Here is an 18,639-nt window from a genome sequence, read left to right on the forward strand (position 1 = left end):
CGGCGCACTCGGGTTTCCTTGGAATACTGCGTTTGGCCAGCGCAATGTGCTGTGCATGTGGCTTGGCTGCAGTTCACAGTAATTGTCCCTTTATCAGAGATGAACCCAGACCATGCAAGAATCCCGTTTTGTGGGGATTTAGGTCTGTGTCTTTAGGAAAACAGTACAGTTGTGCAGAAAATTATATACAACCGAAGTATTTTTATGAAAGGTGAGAAAATGTTAAGAGGAAATACTCCAGGGCAGATCTCTCAGAGCTGCAGGGCTGTGATTTAGCAATTCCCCCAGTTACTTAGGTGATACTTGTGTAGAAGGTGTGGCTGAGCCTGTCTGTCTGCAGTTAGCTGGAAGCTTTCTGCCTCAGCACAGGAACAAATTCTCCATTTTCATAAATGGAAAGAAGAACACTAAATGAAAATATAGGATACTGATGGAGTAACTTCTCTCGTAACAGATTATCATGAAACTCATTCCTAAATAATGTTTTGATCAAAAAGAAAATTAGAAAGCCCACCTGGCATTCATTGTGATCAAGTATAGGGACCAGTATGTCGTTCAGTCAAATGAGACCTCGAACATCACAGGTGAGAGTTTTTGTATGTTTCCATAAAGATTTTTTTAGATTTCAGAAATAAAAATTAAAAATATTTTAATATTTTGTGACACTGCACCATTTCTAGGAGACCTGAGAGGAAAAAAATGTGCTTTTAACATCATATATATAGAAAGCATTCTTTTCTACTTTATATTTGGTAACTCAACAATTGCAGAAATATTTAATATAGCTTATTTGCATGGTTTTTAGTTATAGGGAAGTGTATTGTCCTTGTCAATACCATCTGATTTTCACTAAAAATATCAAGACCTAGACATTAACAGACCAACTACCACAGGTTTGAACGCAATCTAAGTGAACCGTGCTCAGAGCAGGCTTAGTTATTCTTTTTGCAGACATTACCAGGAGCATTTCTGTGCTTCCAAAGTAGGTAATATTATTAACAACTGTCAGAAATATTTTGAATTTTTTTTCTTGCTGGCAAGGTCAAGTTGTGGTGCTGTTTGGATCAAGCTTTCAGGGCTTTGCATTTTTTATGAGATGAACAAAGGTAGGATTTCAGCTGAAGTGTTCTTGTAACCATGACACGCTCCAGAGTATCAGCTAGTTTTGGTAAGCTCCGTCCATTGCTGTCACAGTGACATACAGCAGTAGCACAGGCTCTCTTTTCTCTCATTTCCATTGTTGAGCTTGTTCTAATGTGACTTATTTTGATGCTGTCAGCTGGCATTCAATCACAAATTGCTTTACTCATTGCTGTTCTCACTATCTAGTCATCGCTATCAGATAGAGCCTCATTCTTCTAGTCCCTGTGCTAACATCAAAGAAACCATTCCCAGCTCCAGAAATCGAAAGTGTACCTAAGCAAAACAAAACATATGGGAAGAGGGTTATAGTATATCTACAGTTACAATCATCTGTTCTTTATATAGTTGGTGGAGCTCCATGTTTTTTATGTCCCAGAAGAAGTGTGGAACTTCAAGCTGAATACAGTTCCTGTAGCTCTTACTAGCAAATTCATCTCCGCTGGATTTATAAGGTGAGTATAGTCTTAGGTTTCTTGTACATGGTAGGTCCTTCACATTGTCCTTCAGTCATTTAGTCCAGCTGTTGCTCTATAGAGCAAAATTACATGTGTCAGAAGAGACTTATTCTCTCATAATTTCTGGAGGGTAAGTGGTGCCCATGACTAGCGTTACGTTAATTTGGACTGTATCAGGCTTAGCTCCATTGCAGCCCTTGGTGTAGACCATTGAAACGCCCTTCCAGAGCAGTGCTAGTATTTCTGCAGAATAATTTATGTTGTAAAATCAGTCTTGCATTCTTTCTGTCTCCTTGAGCCTGATTATCAAAATCTTGAATTCTTTTCGGCAACAGGCCAGTTTCAAGACAGATTGGCTTGATGAAGACGGTACAGCCTGTCAATTCCCAGGAACAGGCATATGACCATCTGAGCGCTCTCAGTCCAAAGAAAGAGTTTAAGCCATATTACTCAAGGGGAAGCATTACAGCCCATGCAGCCACCAGCATTTCTTCTTTCTTCTTCAGTAGTAATTCTGAAAGGTTGCACACAACATGATGTGCTATGTGTGCTCTCAGGTAGCTGTTCACAGGACTTGGTGAAAGAATACCCCGGTTCCCAGTCCTAGGCCCAAACCTGGTACAGACAGTTGCAGTATTAATCTTGCATTTAATCTTTGACAGTTTCTTTTATACTCCTAAAAACTTTACTCACAAAATCTCTATGTATCTAGTGCGGTAAGAAGTTGTAGAAAAATCAAATAATGTAAATGTGTATTCAAATGGAGCTTTTACATGCACCTTGTCTGCTCCTGTGCAAAACCTGTCAATTTAGCTTAAATTACAGGGAATATGGGTTTTAACCAATTTAAATTCAGGCTTGTATTGTCCACTTAAGACAATATACAGTGTAGCTGAAAAGATTGACAGCAGTCAGGAGCATGTAGGGCAGAATGTATTCATTCTCACAGCTTCTTTTGTTGAAAGGCTGCTCAAAACCAGAGGAAATAAGTGCATGAGTCCATTTTGTTTGCTGTTCTAGTCTCCAGCAGAGGTGTAAAATGCACTGCTGGAGTGGTAACTTCAAATCATTTCATGTGATTGGACACCTGTCACTGCCTCTCTTCTCTAGTGTAAATTTATTTCACTAAGGCTCAATTCTGAGGCATTGACTTAAATTAGGATTCTCATTGATTTCAGTGGGTTTATATCTGTCTACGTATTTGTTGCTTGCTAATGAGTCTTAAATAATTGCTAATTAATTATTCTATGGGTATTATGCAATGCTGCAGTACATTAGCAATAACTAGCACCCAGCCAGTGTATCACTGTCTATAAAAACAAAAAAACCCCTTCTCTTATTATAATTCTGGAGAGGTAGCAGCAGCCTTGCTGGTACTAATGCTGTTTGGACGCTGTTGAGAGCACTGAGAGCACTGTCCAGTCAGCTTGACAATCCTAGTACTGTCTGAGTCAGCTTAACAAAGGATTCCTGGGTCTAAGTACAGGCCACTTCCATTAATCACAAAATTAGAGGAAAATATTAAGTGTGTAATTGTCTATGGCCCTGAGTTCCCATGAACTTGATTTCTGAGCCTCTGTGATCTTTTATTTATTCCTCATTCCTCACCACAGAAGCCATACTTTTGTTATTTCTAGATGAGATGGCTGCAATGAACTCTAATTTGCATTACTTTTAAAGGAACACCCTGAAGCAAATGACTTGGATGTCACTAGTCTTTTGCTAGCCAGTGGCAGCAAGTAAGAAATATATTATTTTATGTTCCTAGAAGCTGCACTGGCAAATAATTTTTAGATAAATTTCTGCCCTATATCTCAGGTTTTGTATAGTTAGATGATTTTCTCCCATGATGCATCATAGTTACTTAGATGTTTTCCCTGCTGTTCATAAATGCCTTGGATTTAGATTTCCTTGCTGGTTTGGACAGGCATTATCAGTGAAAGATGTGCAGTGTTAGAATTGCTTCTGAAAGAGCTTGCATTTATTGGGTTTCAGAAGAGCATTCAAGGGGCGTATCTTCTCTGAGACATCAGCTTGAAGAAATGATGGTGAATGAGAGATATTTGAATTATAGACAATCTCTTCTCACTTAAGACCTTGGAAGAATGTGTATTGAATTATGTATCCATCTTTCACATATTTCTTTATACATTTGAAATAAATTATATTAGGGCTAATATCTGCAGCAAGTGTGGGCAAAAAAATGGGCAAGAAATAAAGAGGAGCTAAATGTACAGGGACCAAGCAGTGTGGCCTAGATGTGTCCACTCTGCAGACTTTGGTCTCCTCTGCTGTATGCCTGTGCTCCAAGGCAGATCTATGAACTTGAGAAGGGTCCTCTAAGTCCAGGGTGTTTGAAATATTGCAAGGGAAGCATTGTAGCCCACTGAAGTACTGTGTTTATGAGATGAAACTGAGGGTGTTTTTACATACCTAGGATGTGAAATGAAGGTATATAAGGCTGTTTGATAGCTGCCTAGGCCAAAATCATGCTAGGTAGTATACTAACATGTAATCAGCATGGGTGATTAACAGTCTCAGGCCTGAATTTGTTCCCTGATTTATTTTATGTGACAGCATAGGAGCAATTAGAATTGCTTATATTGTCCTGCAGAGCTTTCGTGTGCCTCTTGCATATTTGGTTTTATTCTGCAGAGATGCTTTTTATTCTATAGTGATTTTTATACTGAGCTCATTACTTTAATATTTGCATGGTTTCCAGTAGTACATTAAATGATGCAATTCATATTTGTGTCAGCTCTCTCATCCTCAAACTATTGTGGCAATGTTCACACTGCAGTGTTTGGTTTTGATTTAAAATACATTTGCATATACACATGCAAACACCCACTCCAATTTGCATTGGAGAAGACAAAATCAAAGGAATGTGCCTGCTACTTAAAGTGGACAGCGATGAAGTGTCCTCTAGCCCTAAGTGCTTGAAGGGGTATGTTCAACAGTCCTGGACCGGCCCCACAACATTTTGTCACCTGTATGGAAATGCATGACTGTAGTTTCCATTGGTTTTGTTATTCATCTGCAGATGAGCAAGAGCATTCTGAAGGAGTCATTTTCAAATTTCAGCTATTTCCATATTCTCCCTTTGTATGGGGTTGCTAAAATATGAATATTGCTAGTTAATGTTATGACAGCCCTTGTAATACAGTCTACTATAACATGATACAATGTTCTGACTCTACCATACCAAGACTCGCTGGCCTATATGTAATTAGATTAGTTCTAGGACATAGTTCCCATTTTTGGTCATTCTGTCCATGCAAGCCAGCATGTATATAGCATTATCTTCCCCCTCTTACTAACTAGCCATCATTATTTGATCTTACAGATGTATTAATGAATAACAACATTCTAGGGTGTCTCCTCACATCACATTAAGAGTGCTACGGGAGAAGCTTGGGGAGTACCTGGGTGGAGTTGGAGTTGCAGATAAATTCAAATTTTTAAAATGCATTGGGAAAAAACTAGCAGTGGTAAGTTAATATTTTTTTCTTTAGTGCTCTTCTGCTTTATAATGTAAACCACAGATTTTGTTCCTGCAGATTAGATAATATCACAAGAAAACAGAGATAACTTCAGGAACTCTGTTAGCATTTGTTTTTAAACATGCTGGAGCATAAGCTCTTGTCAGAGAACACCTACTTCCCCAAATACAAAGGCACAGCTGGACAGGTATATTAGAAACATCCTTTAAAGCATCAGATGTAATTAGTTGCCACCCAGTGAAAAGATCCTAGTTTTGATAAGTAAATGGATTAAATATGACAAATCTGGTTGCATTTAAAAAAAACCAAAAAGCCCCCCTAAGGTCGTTATTACCAGTACATGGTTGGGAATATGACAGTTGAAGAATTTGCAATGGAAGCTGGGCAAGTCAGAGTTCCTGTAATGGCTCCAGCTGTGACCTGCCCAAAAGCCTTTAAAAGATCAGTCTCTGAATGAAAACTTCTCTGGATGTACATTTGTGTTCCACTGTCCAGTAACACAGCCTGAGATGTATGTAATCAAAAACCTACATCTCTGAATCATAACTGTTCCTCACATCGATTCTCTCTATATTTATATCTTACAAACTGTAGCTAAAGGTTAAATAAACTTGAAAATCAGTCCAACTGAAAGTTTGTTCTTGTAATACACAAAGACTTAAGTCAGGTACATAAGTATAGAATACTTTTTTCATCTCTCATTTCACCTGTTTCTCACAGATTTGGAAATTAATTACAAGCTGGAAATTTGGTGCCATTCTTTATTTCATTTGTAGTTGAGTTATTACAAAAATTACTCACACAGAAGACTAGAATAAATACTAAGTAATATGCAAAAACTAGGTGGAAAAACACAAAGAGAAACTTAGACTGTGACACAATCTAAATCTGAAAATGTGCATATGTCTTCAAAGAATTCAGGTCTTTTTAACTGGTTGATAAAAAGTACGATGGTATATTTTCTTCCCAACTGATAGTTCTGAGATAAATGGAGACATTTTCCAGCTTCCTTTAGAATGTCAGGAAACTAATAAAATATTTTACTTTAATAGAGAATTAAAGATCTTGTTAGATACAAGTGAAGATTTTTAGTGGCAAATTAAAGATATAATTTTAATTTGGGGTATTTACTGTTGCTTGATGTTTATAACAAAGTGTAAAGCAATAAACAAGGTAACTGATTTATTTGTTGTTTAGGGTCATGGTAACCTCATTGAATTACATCTCCATGATCAAATATTTGTTGAGTGTTTTTGTGGGGTTTTTTCCACCCAGTCTTCTGTTTCACAACAGTAACAATGTAAGCGTTACTAAGAGCTGTACCCTACTTGCAAGTAAGGGTCTTTAAATGAAAAATAAATGTAAACCAAAATCATGTTCATTTGCTCTTCCCTTTCTTGCATACAGCCTGTGTCTCTAACAGTGAATCAATGGCATTGCCTGGCCGTTACTGAGAATAGAATTTGGCCCCATGTTTAGCTCAATCTCATTGTTTAAATGTAAGCCCAGATTTCTTTTTTTTTTTTTTCCTGTTGGAGCACATCTTTCAAATATATGGTGATTATTTTAGACTTTGTTTTTAGGGTGACTGTTGAAATCTGAAAGTGTATATCACACAAAGAATATCAAGACAATAAATACAAGAAGACATAGGGACGTAATAGATTTTTTTTTTCTATGTACATTAAATATTTTGCAGTACTGTATCAGGTAAATAGAGAAAATTAGGTGAGACCCAGCATTTCTATTCAGATTCAGCTTGAAGCAACTTTTGGTAAAAAAGTCAAACTTTCTTCTGCTGTGACTGTTGGATCAGGTCCTTTGAACTGTAAGAGAAAGTGCAAAGGATAAAAAAAATTATTCAGTACATCCATGTACTTTTGTGGGTCTGATTGAGATTTTGAAAAATAGACAAAATAAAGTTTCAGTACCGTGTCGGAAAATAGAATTATGTTCCTTCTTCCCCATAAGGCCATTATAGAAGATAGTGCTGGTTATGAAAAAATGTAGTATGTAAAGAAGATGATAGAACACAGAAATTAAGTGATATGCAACATTATTGATAAAGTATTTTATTGATTAGGCTTCCATTCTGTATCTTCCAAGGTGAAAGCAAAGCAAGAAACAGAACTGGAACTGAAGTCATTTGCTCCTCCTTATGTAAGTATATTGAATGGCTTTTTACATTGTACATTTCCTCTTTTGTCCTGTCTGATTAATATACTACATATTTTAGGCACTTTATCCTGAGTTATATTTATTACCTGGAGTGGAATACTTTGAAGATGTTTATCCATTATCATCATCTACTCAACAGAGACATCCCTTTAATGAAGAAGCTAATAGGTTTGGTCATGGATCAAGATTATCCAATCTTCCCCAACAAAAACCTGAAAAAAGCAAACAATTTTTAGAAAGCATACAAAGCAGTCATCAGCTAGAAAATCAGGAGATGCACAGTCCTGTGGAATGGGTTGAGAAAGAACATGTTCCAGTTTTACACACAAAACATAAGCAAGACCGTAACAACAGGATTCAAGAAAAACAGATGCAGTTTAGAGGAAAAGGTAAGTTTAACCAATGTAGTGAAGGAGGATGGTGAAGGAGGAGAGGAATAAGTATTGTGGTTAACATTTACAATATAATAATATTTCTGTTTTCTAATATGAATTATTATGCAGATCAAAATGGATCCAGTGGATCTCTCTTCACACCAAGTCATTCAAATCCTGCAGATTGGGAGTCTGGAAAGAGTGATACGATATTACAGACCTCTCAGCAAAATCATCTCAGCCAAGATCAGGAGCCTAACACTCCTAAGTGGAATGACAAAGCCAAAGGAACTGCTCTTACCCTTCATGTAAACCACAGTGATGAACAAGGCCAGAATAACCAAAGACCCCAAAATCACATTAAATACCGAAAGGGTACAACTGTTCATTGTCATCTTTTTGCTAAAGCATGCATTTTAGAAAGTTGACAGAGTGAAACTAAGTTTTAAGAAATCTATAGTTAAAGCATGAGTTGGAATATTGTTATCAGAACAGTATTCTAATTTTTTTAATGATGATATCTTTCAAAGAGCTGTAATTTTACTTTGGATGAGTCCTTCTTTATCACTGTGTACTGACAGAGGGAAACACTGCTATAGTTGATGCATTGGTCTAATCTTATTTATATGAAAAAAATTACTAAGCAGCTACAGTGAAGACTGGAGGATAACGATCCCATAATTCAACAGCAATTTTAAATGAAAAAAATCTTGTTATCAATATATCAGGGCAAGCATTTATTCACTTCAGCTTTCACTGTCATCTTATCCATGGCTACATTAGTACTGAAGAGGAAGTGTTTCCCCTCCTCCCGCCCATATAATGTTTATTTATATACTGTTGAACAGTGGTATTCCTAAAACTGAGAGGCGAGAGAACTCTTTGAGCAGACTGCAGTGAAAATAGTACAAAAGTATGGAGGGGTTTAAAGCACATACTAACTAGATAACAGTTCTGTGCTGAAATAGAGAATGTTGTTTGGAAGAGATCTGTTAACTACTACTTCCTTTAAAATGGGGTGTCTTATGGATAGTGAGGGCCATTAAGTCCCTGAATGGTTATATAATGTTCTTAATATTCCTAAATTTTTAGTGATTAACAGGGAAGAAGTGACTGACACATTTAAATTGAAGTTGAATGACTACTGCTGGATTAGGACAAAATTATAACATAAATTGGTTTTGAGGAAATAATTTTGAAAGACAAGTCTTGATATTTGAGTAGAATTTTACAATTAGTGTAAAAAAAGTGACCTTTATTCTATTGCAAATTTTTAATGAGTAATTATTAAATGGAGCAATATTCAAGTTTTCATAGGTATGAGGATAGATTTCAGTTAGAATGATTTTCTGGATATCCAGCACTTTGAGTAAGAAAACAAAAATTTGGATATTGTATTCTTTGAGACATGTCTGGAGAGCGTATTAGAAAAGGGTTTCATGGATGACTTTTCAGTAATTTCAGTTTCCAATCATAATCTGTCAAAAATAGCTTTAACCCTCCATCATCATCATAACTGATTTTAAGTATGAGACCATTTAATATATAAATATATATGTAAATATGTAACTGAAAAGTTTTCCATAACTTTATGTTCACTGATGAAGGATGTAGGATTTTGTAGTAGTAAAGGTAAAGTCTGTCAGCAGTTTTCTTTTGAAATATTTATTGTATATATTTTAAAGCAGATAACATTTATTCACTAACATCTAAATGCAGAACATTTTGCTCTCCCTTTCTTTGCCAGCTCCAGCTTCAGTCTCTGAAAGGCAGAAGGTGTTAGGTACTGTATGAGTCTAGGGAAGGTGAAATAATTAAGTGGTTTCCTTAATTTCCTGTGGTAATGTTCCTTGTACTAGATAGCAAAATTAGTTAGATACAAATTCTCAGAACAAAAATACTTATTTATTTATTTATTTACTCTATTATTCACACACTTCCAAACCCCAGAGATAACATTATTTATTGGATGGATTCACTGAATTTCTAACACAGGTTGGAAAGTCCAGGCATTGACAGTCAAAACAGCTTGAATTTTGTGAGTGTAATCTATGTATTTTGATCATCACTATCCTGTCACAGAACTAACAAACATGGATAATAATGATGACCAAAAAGATACCAAACTAAGAAGAGACAGAACACAGGATGCTGGAATTCTTAAAATAATGGAAGACCAAACCACAGAATACGTATGCAAAAAACAAAGGTTAGTGAATAATGATTCGGCTAAAATAATGGATAATATTAATTTATAGCTAGAAACTTATTTTACAGACTAAATAAATGAAAGAAAATGGGGAAAAAAAACATTTCATTACATGAATTTTCACTTGCTTCTTTGGTTTTATCTTTAGCTTGCAGCAATACAGAACTAGCAAGTCTATAGCTGATCCTGGTGAAAAACTGGATAATCAGGTGTGTTTTTCAAGGTAACATATTCTTAGTAATCTTGAGCAATAAATATAGTCCTCCACCTGGAAATAGTCTAATTTTATAAGACAGGTAACTCATTAGAAATATGAAATACTCAAATGTAGATTTGAGAGTAATTGAAAAAAGTTAATTCATGCACTGCTACTTAGCAGATTTGCTAATGAAGAATCAACTATATTCCTAAACAATGAAATCATCAGAAGTTATACCTCTGGTTATAATTTAACAGGAACTACATATACAATAACTATCTCAGTCTTAGTAATGTTAGCTGAATTTTTTTTACTGTTTCTTGATAGTAACATTTTATTGTTTTTATTGGTGACATTTTTATAATTTCATAGTTCCTATAGGATAAATTTGTCTTCTCTCAAGCCAAGCAAAACTTCTGATAAAAACTATAAAATCCTTTAAAACATAGGTATGATATAGTCATAGTATCAGAATAAGAGCAATCATACAGCGTAACAGCCATCACTATTAACTGTTGCCTGTGAGCTCTTGTGCAGAAGTGATTGTAGTGGAGTCTTACAAAAATGATAATGAAATTGAAAATCTGCTATTATAAATTTTAGTTTAGAAATTGGCAGTCCAGACTTTGTAAGCCATGAGCCAGATGGCTGTTTTAAGGCCCATTATTCCTGGTCTTGCATGGGAGTGTCAGTAGCTTGTGGGGTTATGAAAATGGACAAGAACAATTAGCAATAATCTACATTTTTGTCTGCATGTTCTCTGTGATGCAAGTGTTCAGTGTTCTGATTTTATTTGCAGAGGTCCAGCTGTTTGTAATTTAATAATCATTTGTATTGATAACAGAATAATAAAGCTTATATGCAGAATTCAAATTCAGCCCTCCCATTCACTCAGGCCACTTTCAGGGCATAGGTCTAATGTAACTATTCAGGATTATGAGTTATGTACTTACAGCTGTGTCTTTTGACTCTATAGGCAGATGAAAACAAGCAAAATCATCTTACTTGTCTGAAAGAATATATTTCGCCTCCTAGTCCACCTTTTCTGGCACTTCCTGTAAATCCAGCTCAACTTCCTGCAGGTCAGGCAGCAAGTGAGTATATGATTCCAAGAAATTGCAGGGAAGTGAACATTTAATCAAGACTGAATAGTTAATGAAGACAGAAATACCTACTTTCTGAAAGAATTTGTATGTACATTCGTTCACAGTATTGTTACAAATTTTAATTTGTGGTTGGAAAATTCCAGGCATTTATAATTGCATGGGGTGTTCATAGAGCATGGCAGGTTCCCAGTGCTAGAAAACCCAGCTTGTGGACTTGGGAACAGAAGGAGAAAAGGAGGGAGATGGGATGAAATACTGCTGGCTCAAGTGAGAATGTAGCAAAGAAAACCACTAGTAGTATTGCTGAGGAATCTTCGCTGTGGTGGAGGGGGGGGATAGTGAAAAGATAAGTGATTGACATACTGCTGCAGACTAGTGAAAGTCTGAGATACTTTGCAGACTAGTGAAAGTCTGAGATACTATCCTGCCTATGACGAGCTGGAGTTTTAGTCAAGATTTCGCTACAGTTTATATTGCAAAGTATTTTTAGGAGGAAATAGTCTTTTGGAGGCTTTTTTGGTTTTGTGTGGCAAGGGTTTTCAGTGCATGCACTGTATATGTATCCTAAATATATAGTTTTAGTGATACATTGTCTAGGCATATAAAAGGGTGTTTACTTATTTGTGTGGGTGTATGAATCCCTGGATGCATGCTGGATTTCTCACTTTTTTCTAATGCACCAGTCATTTTAAAAAGTTAGAGATAGTTTATTAAAATAAAATAATTTCTACTGCGTGTTCTGACAGAGCTCTTGGCATGATTTATGATTAGTGCATTACAAAAATCTTGATTTATCCTTCCTACTTACAGTATCCAGATGCTTGCTAAATATAATTATATCTTTAGAAAACAAGATGGTGGAACAATTGCAACAAATGAAGAAAGACAGAAGGCACATGGAAAAAACTAGGGAAGAACTGATCAAAAAAGCTAAAGGGCTACTAGAACAAAATAAGCTGAGGAGATACCACGGTACACTTTTAATTTATTCTGGAATTTCAAACGATTGAGAAATGACACTGAAACTAATGTGAAAATGTTTGTCTCCTTGTCAGTGAGCTTAATTACAGAGAGAGAGTTTGCTAACCAGTAACTCTGAGAAGGCTCATTTGTATAACAGCATGGTGGAAAGATTCAAGTTTGCAATGTTTCTTCCACTTTTTTATGGCAGTCTTATAAATCTAAAAATATCCTGGCTTTTTATAAACCATTCAAGTTGTGTGCCACGTATGTACAGTGCCCAGAAAGCTACTTGCAGGCCACTTTGCTGTTTGAGGCCCAGGGCAGCTGACATATTCTAAATCTGCCTTTAGCTGGTGCTTACAGAGGTTTTTACTGTGTTGATAGGGGTTCTAGTTAAATTGCCAGCATAATACTTTTTGTTCCTCCTATCTAATGGTGTTCAGCTTATGGCATGGAAGTTACAAGCCTGTCGTGACAAGCTTGACAAACCTTGGTTTTTAACAGGGTAAAATCTCATTGAAATCCCACCCAAATTTTCTTTGTAAAATTATCTTCAAGTTTATAGTTAAATTATCCTCCCTAAGTCACATTCCAGTTATGCAGAGATGAGGTTTAATCACTTTGATGTTTTGAGAGCATTCTCTTTGTACTTAAATACAGCTAAATCACTAGGAGTCTCAACGATTATTTGTAGCTTTGTTGAAAGGAGGAGACAAGCCGATTCTTCCAGTTATTCTCTAAAGGCATGGCTACACTGCACTCTGCAGCATGGTGAAGTTGTATTTTAAAAAAACAAACTTGGGTACTTGAAGCAGTGAATCTATAGTAGCATGGAGCTGCAAGGCAAGCTAATTTACCCTGCTGAGATAAGCTCTAAATGGGTCCTGCATTGTCTTAAATTATATTATCCAGTCAGGTAAAATAAAGGTTACTTCACAAGGATTCAGACAGCTTCTGCAGGTTCTTTAAGAAGCGTCTCTACCTCTGAATTATTTTTAATCAGACCTGTAGAGTTTCATAAGTAAGTGCATTTGCAAACACGTTTCTTCACAAGGTATGAAGGGAAGAGCATATTCTGTAGGAACAGTGAGCCAGTCTATATTTAATATCCTCCTAAGATTGCCATGCTGACAGTCAATCTCAGTTTCATACTGTGTAGTCCTCCAACAGCTGGGTTCTTTTTGCTAAGTTTCTGCAAAGCAGCTGTCCTGATTTCCTAAAATATGCCTTTGAAAGAATGAATCATTTAAGACACTTTGCAGACCAGTGGACGTATGTGGCTGTAAGACTGCCACACCAGATACCGGGGGATTTACGTGCCAGCTGTTGATAGCACATTAACAACATAGGAAGAATCATAGTTAAGTAAAGGTAAATAACTCTTTCCCATAATCTTGGGACTTCTGTATAAAACTAAGTTGTTCAAAATCTCTGGCCCTGCAGAGCTCAAATTTTGCATAAATATATGGTGCTAAATATTCTGCTAGACTAAAGCTGTGGACTTCAGACTGTGGTGGGCATACCAATCTTCGCAGGTCTGGAGCACTCACTGTGCAGCTGAAACCTGCAGAACAGCCAGGCTGAATGAAATTTTGGGTTTGGACCTTATGTTACATCTCGGTGGACAGATAGACCCTTTTGTTGCAGGTGATTGTGTGAAAACTCAGTTGCATTTATAGTGAATGTCATTTTAATGATGATTTTTCACTAATTGCTTTTTTTTAAAGACACCTACTGTCATGTTTTAATGTATGTATTGGCCAACTAAATCTTGTGAGATCAGTTGGTCATTACTATCTTCAACAGATCTTATGATAAGGTGAACAAGACCAAACAGTATTACTGTTTTCCTGTGTAGTTCGTGAGGAATGGAAGAAGAAGTACTTTGAAACTAAGAAAGCTACGGTTTCACTGGAGGGTACTTTAAACAAACTGCGACAAGATTTAGAGCTTTATCACCAGAAATTACTCTTGCAATTGGAAGCCAGAGATAGCCGAAAACGACCAAACATTATGACAAACTCCAAGGTATTTACTTGTATTATTTAATCTCTCTTTTTACACAGCCTGGGTTTTTTTATAAAATATAAATTAAAGTAACAATTCATCACCAACCAATGACGTGTAAACTAGCTTTAACAGCCAAATATCCCTCAATGATCTGAGGTATAAAATTCCTTCAGCCTGTTCTTAAAAAGACTAAAGAAGTGCTTGAGTCTAAGCATTTGATTCTTTCTACTTTGTGTTTGTACAATACCTTCTCGTAACAAAATACCCTTTTGTTCAGTATGATTGATGAATTGTTCGGTTCTTTATTGTTCTCATAATCCCAAATTTCACATACAGAGGTAATGAATTCTAGCTTGGAGAAATGTGTCAGAGGCTTTTGGAGTTGTTGCACCTGAACTATTGTGCAACTGTGAGTCTCATGTTATGTTGTTGGTGTCAAATCATGGGAAGTTCAGAGAGGAATTAAAAAAAGAAAAGATTAAAGTAAGGAGGGAAACACCCTTCCCAATAGTTGTATCTGCTAATTTTCTAAATGCATTAATGGAAGCAAGTCTGTTGGCAAATCTGAAGACTAGGAAAAATAAATGTCCCTTTCTTGTGTCTGAAAGGTGGGAAAGTGTATGTACGATCTAAGAGTGTATATTGTATACAAATGTGTATTATTTGAGCTATCTTAAATTAAATATCTTCAATATAAAAATACTAATAGGGTTGATATTACATTATATTACTAGCTATGTTCAGATGTGTTATTGCTCCTTTGGGGGGGATATCAGGGGCTTTTTTAGGTCTCTCTGGTTAGGCACAAAGAGGTCTTACATGAAGGATATGCACAACTTAACACGTGTGCAGCAGTTATTTACTGGTTAGCACACACAGAAGATAGCCAGGATTTAATGAGCTATTAGGCTAAGCACAGGTATGCTCTTCACCCCTCGTAAGGTACGTGCTTACCTGCATCAGGCAGGCAGGAAGAGTCGGGCTCCGGGGAGCAGATCCTGCTGTCACTGGTTTCCCCTCTTCCACCAGCTTTGTCCTCACTGGTGACTCAACCCAATGACATAGTGATTCTTCAGTAGCCCCCAACTAGTCTGACAGCCCTGCCTGTTTTTTTCCTGCATGACTGTGTACCTTTCATGCTTTCTCCGTGGTCACAGCCAGGGTTATGCAGGTATGTGGTGTCAGAGCTGGGACCTAGACCCTTGTACACAGGCAGCTACACTGCTGGGTGGGGAGAAGCTTACAGCTGGAGCTCAGAGAGGAGAGGCTACAGGTACCACTTAATGATTCCTTATATGGGCAACTTTATCGCATCATTTGCCTCAACTGGCACTTGAACAGCATTTTTAAAGGCTTGGAACATCAAGAGATTACCACATATGCTCCCACCCCTCAGCGTTACTGACTTCAAGCCATGACTTCTTCATGGCTGACATACAGAAGCTGAGTATCAGAACGTACATTTTGAAAACGTGAATTTTGGTTTTACAGGTTAATTCAAAGACAGTCCCACCCACAGCTACTGCTGAAATGATGTGCTGTATAGCTAGGAGTTTAGCAATCTCATCAATAAATGTACTGTGACAGAGTGATGCTAAGCCTGTGAGAGAAAAAAAAAATGATTTGAAGTATGCCCTTTTATTATGAATGGGGAGTAGCCATAAAAGATAATTGCAAAACAATGTGCTATTACTCAGGAGATCTGAGCTGGATCTTAACTTCCCAAAGCAATAGGGAGTGGAAGAACCTCCACGCCCCGATGAAGGGCTAGCAGCAGAAGGGAGCTGCCCTCTCTCGGAGAGCAGACTGCTTACAAACCAGAGACAGCCCAGCATGCATTAAGAACTGGAAGAAGGCAGGGGAGTTGGAAAGAGTTTAGAGGGTTGTTTCTGAGTGGTGAGGTAACACCCAGTGAATGAAGAGACGCAATAATGCTGCACTTACTTAAAAGTTTTGTTGGGTTTTTTTTCCATACAGAATTACACAATCATCCGGATTACTACCGTGCAGCATGAACTCGATCAACTGAGGAGGAAGCTGGATGATACAAAAATGAAACTTGTAATAGAAATTAAGGTACTCTGCCTTTTAATTAAAACAGTAAAAATGTTACTATGCATAAAAACCCCCTTAATCTTCCCACACATTAGATGGTGTAAATATTTGCAGAACGGTTCTTGGTTTATGCTGTTAGTTTTGTGGTGTTAGTTGTCATTGTAACTTTATCACCGTAGCCAAATTACTCCAGAACACCAGGTTATTAGATGATTTTGAATGTACGGCATTCAAGCACTTTTAGCTTACATAGTACCTTGAAAATCTAGGCTTCGCAATCTCTTTCATAAAATTTCCATTTCACTCTAAAGGTAATTCAAGGAACATATTTGGTGAGGCACTCACCAGTAGTAGACCATGGCTTAAAAAAAAAAAAAAAAGAAAAAAAAGAGTGGCTCTCAAAACAGATGGCAGTCCTCTTCATCTGCTTTATTCCTTACCAGTGCTGCCTATGGCTCCCTTTGGAAGGAAGATGATGGTACAGGCCTTCACATTGGATAGCTTTTCAGCTTTGAATGCATGAAACAGGAGTCCTGTACATCACAGAGATTGCCCATGCCCCTGCTTACTGGGTAATCTAGGGTGGATGTACTTGTTATGCCTCCTCCATTGTATAGCAAGGAGTGGAAAGAGCAATGAATTCCATGGTTGTCTCTTAAAAGCACCAAGATGAACTACAGAAGAAAGCAGTGCTAGAACTAGGCTATCTAATTAGACATGTAAAATTTTAAAGATTAAAGATATATCCTGTATTCAGCCATCCTGTATAAAATTCAATCTTAATTATATAAACCCCTATGCATGTCAACTCCAGAAACTTCCTTAAGTTGCAATTCCTTAAATTACTGGGTTTTCTGCAGATGAGAAAGCAGGCAGCATCTGATTTACGAGCACTGAGAGCGGAACTGACACAGAAGAAGATCCATTCAGCTTTAATTCTTCAGTCCAGAAAATCAGGAATTTAAGAGGGTGACATGACTTAAAGTCTTCAGAAGCTCTGTGATGTATGTAGAAGCTCAGAATTTCACAGCATTTGTTTGTATGTTCTTGAAGTTATCTTGTAAAGACATCAACTATATAAATGTTGTGGAATTTGTATACTAGGTACTGAGGTACTGCAGATCACTTCTTTTTAAGTCTTACTATGAGATGTCAGCTACATACAGTTTAACCTAGTAATGTGTCTAAACAAAAGCTAAGTTATTTTAAAAGTGCACATTAGTGAGTTGTTAACATCACGTTGGTATGCTGATGTTCTTTCATTAACAATGCCTATAATCTATAACCTCCTGTTCTTATTTTCAGGCACATGCATTTAATTTTTGGAAGATGATTAAAATACATCTTCTGTAGAACTACAGCAACAGTAATCCTTTATTTAGCTATTTACTGAAGTATATTTTTGTCACTATAAGTATGCCTATCTATAAATTACCAATGTATTATTACCATATTATTATGCAGTATGAACAAAATCTGAGATAATGTCACCTTATTTCCTATCTAATCTAGCTGGCTTTGTTCCCTCTCTTATTAGGACAGCCATGCGGACATTAATGTTCTTATATAGTTAGTGGAAGATGCAAGCTTTGTCTTGGACAAGCTGTAATGATGATCCTGGTCCTACTTACAGTATTGCATAATCTCTTAAGTTCAAGCTCATGCATGTGCTTAAATAACAATTCTCTGAAAGAGTAATCAGAAACCTCTTCTTGACAGTCATTTTTTCTAGCTCTCCTGTTTGCTTCTTTGCAGTTCCAGATGTTATTACGTTAAGCCGAACAGTAACATGCTAGGAATTAATGTCAGCTAAAAAGCTGACAAGGCTGTATTTATTACTGGAAGTGAAACACTCATGGGAAATCAGTAATACGGTAAGAAAATTATGCAACTCTCAAAAGGACTAACTTCCAAATGTCTTGAGTCAAACCACCCATTATCTAATTTATTTTCTTAAAGGTAGGATTTAACAAAGATTTTAGTGCTAAAGTATTACATTAATTATTAAAACTACAACCACTTTTGCTCAATTTCCTGTATTTCAGAATTGTGTCTTATTTAAGACACAACAGCAGGCAACTAGCTACTGGAAAATCTGAACACAAATTAAAAAATAAAAAATGTCAACTCATGATTCTTGACTGCTACAGGAAGGAGAGCTTTATTGTAAAGTTCTCTGGCCTTCAGTAAAGATTTTGTAGCTCAGATCATCTGCTCCAGCAGACCTCTCAATTTCACAAATACCTGTCTCTCAGTATTTTAGCATATGAATATAAATAGTAATATAAATTCTGAAGTATCTATATGTCAAATAAATTTATCAGTTTCTCCTAAAACCTACAGACCAGAGTTCTAGTGTAATTATTTTTTTAACGTGAGAGCAGTAGCCTTCACCTGCTTTCTATCATCTGTAGTATCAAGCAGTCAGACACTCAATATGAAGT

General features: G+C 36.6%; 1 protein-coding gene across 2 annotated transcripts; it reads left to right on the forward strand.

The window, feature by feature from the left end:
- The first annotated feature begins 195 nt into the window (after positions 1–195).
- SPATA1 (spermatogenesis associated 1) lies at positions 196–18,148 on the forward strand. Of its 2 annotated transcripts, XM_009925277.2 has the most exons (13): positions 203–584; positions 1,489–1,595; positions 4,972–5,089; positions 7,208–7,261; positions 7,338–7,668; positions 7,783–8,028; positions 9,736–9,862; positions 10,011–10,071; positions 11,038–11,155; positions 12,014–12,139; positions 13,989–14,158; positions 16,118–16,216; positions 17,056–18,148. In XM_009925277.2, exons 1-13 carry the CDS (start codon positions 549–551, stop codon positions 17,158–17,160), a joined length of 1,698 nt encoding a protein of 565 aa, XP_009923579.2. In that variant the 5' UTR covers positions 203–548; the 3' UTR covers positions 17,161–18,148. The 2 variants fall into 2 exon arrangements, with proteins under 2 accessions (XP_069645203.1, XP_009923579.2); XM_069789102.1 differs by lacking the exon at positions 12,014–12,139 and having other exon boundaries at positions 196–584.
- Positions 18,149–18,639: the final 491 nt, after the last annotated feature.

Source organism: Haliaeetus albicilla, chromosome 8, assembly GCF_947461875.1.
Source record: "Haliaeetus albicilla chromosome 8, bHalAlb1.1, whole genome shotgun sequence".
Classification (NCBI taxonomy): domain Eukaryota; kingdom Metazoa; phylum Chordata; class Aves; order Accipitriformes; family Accipitridae; genus Haliaeetus; species Haliaeetus albicilla.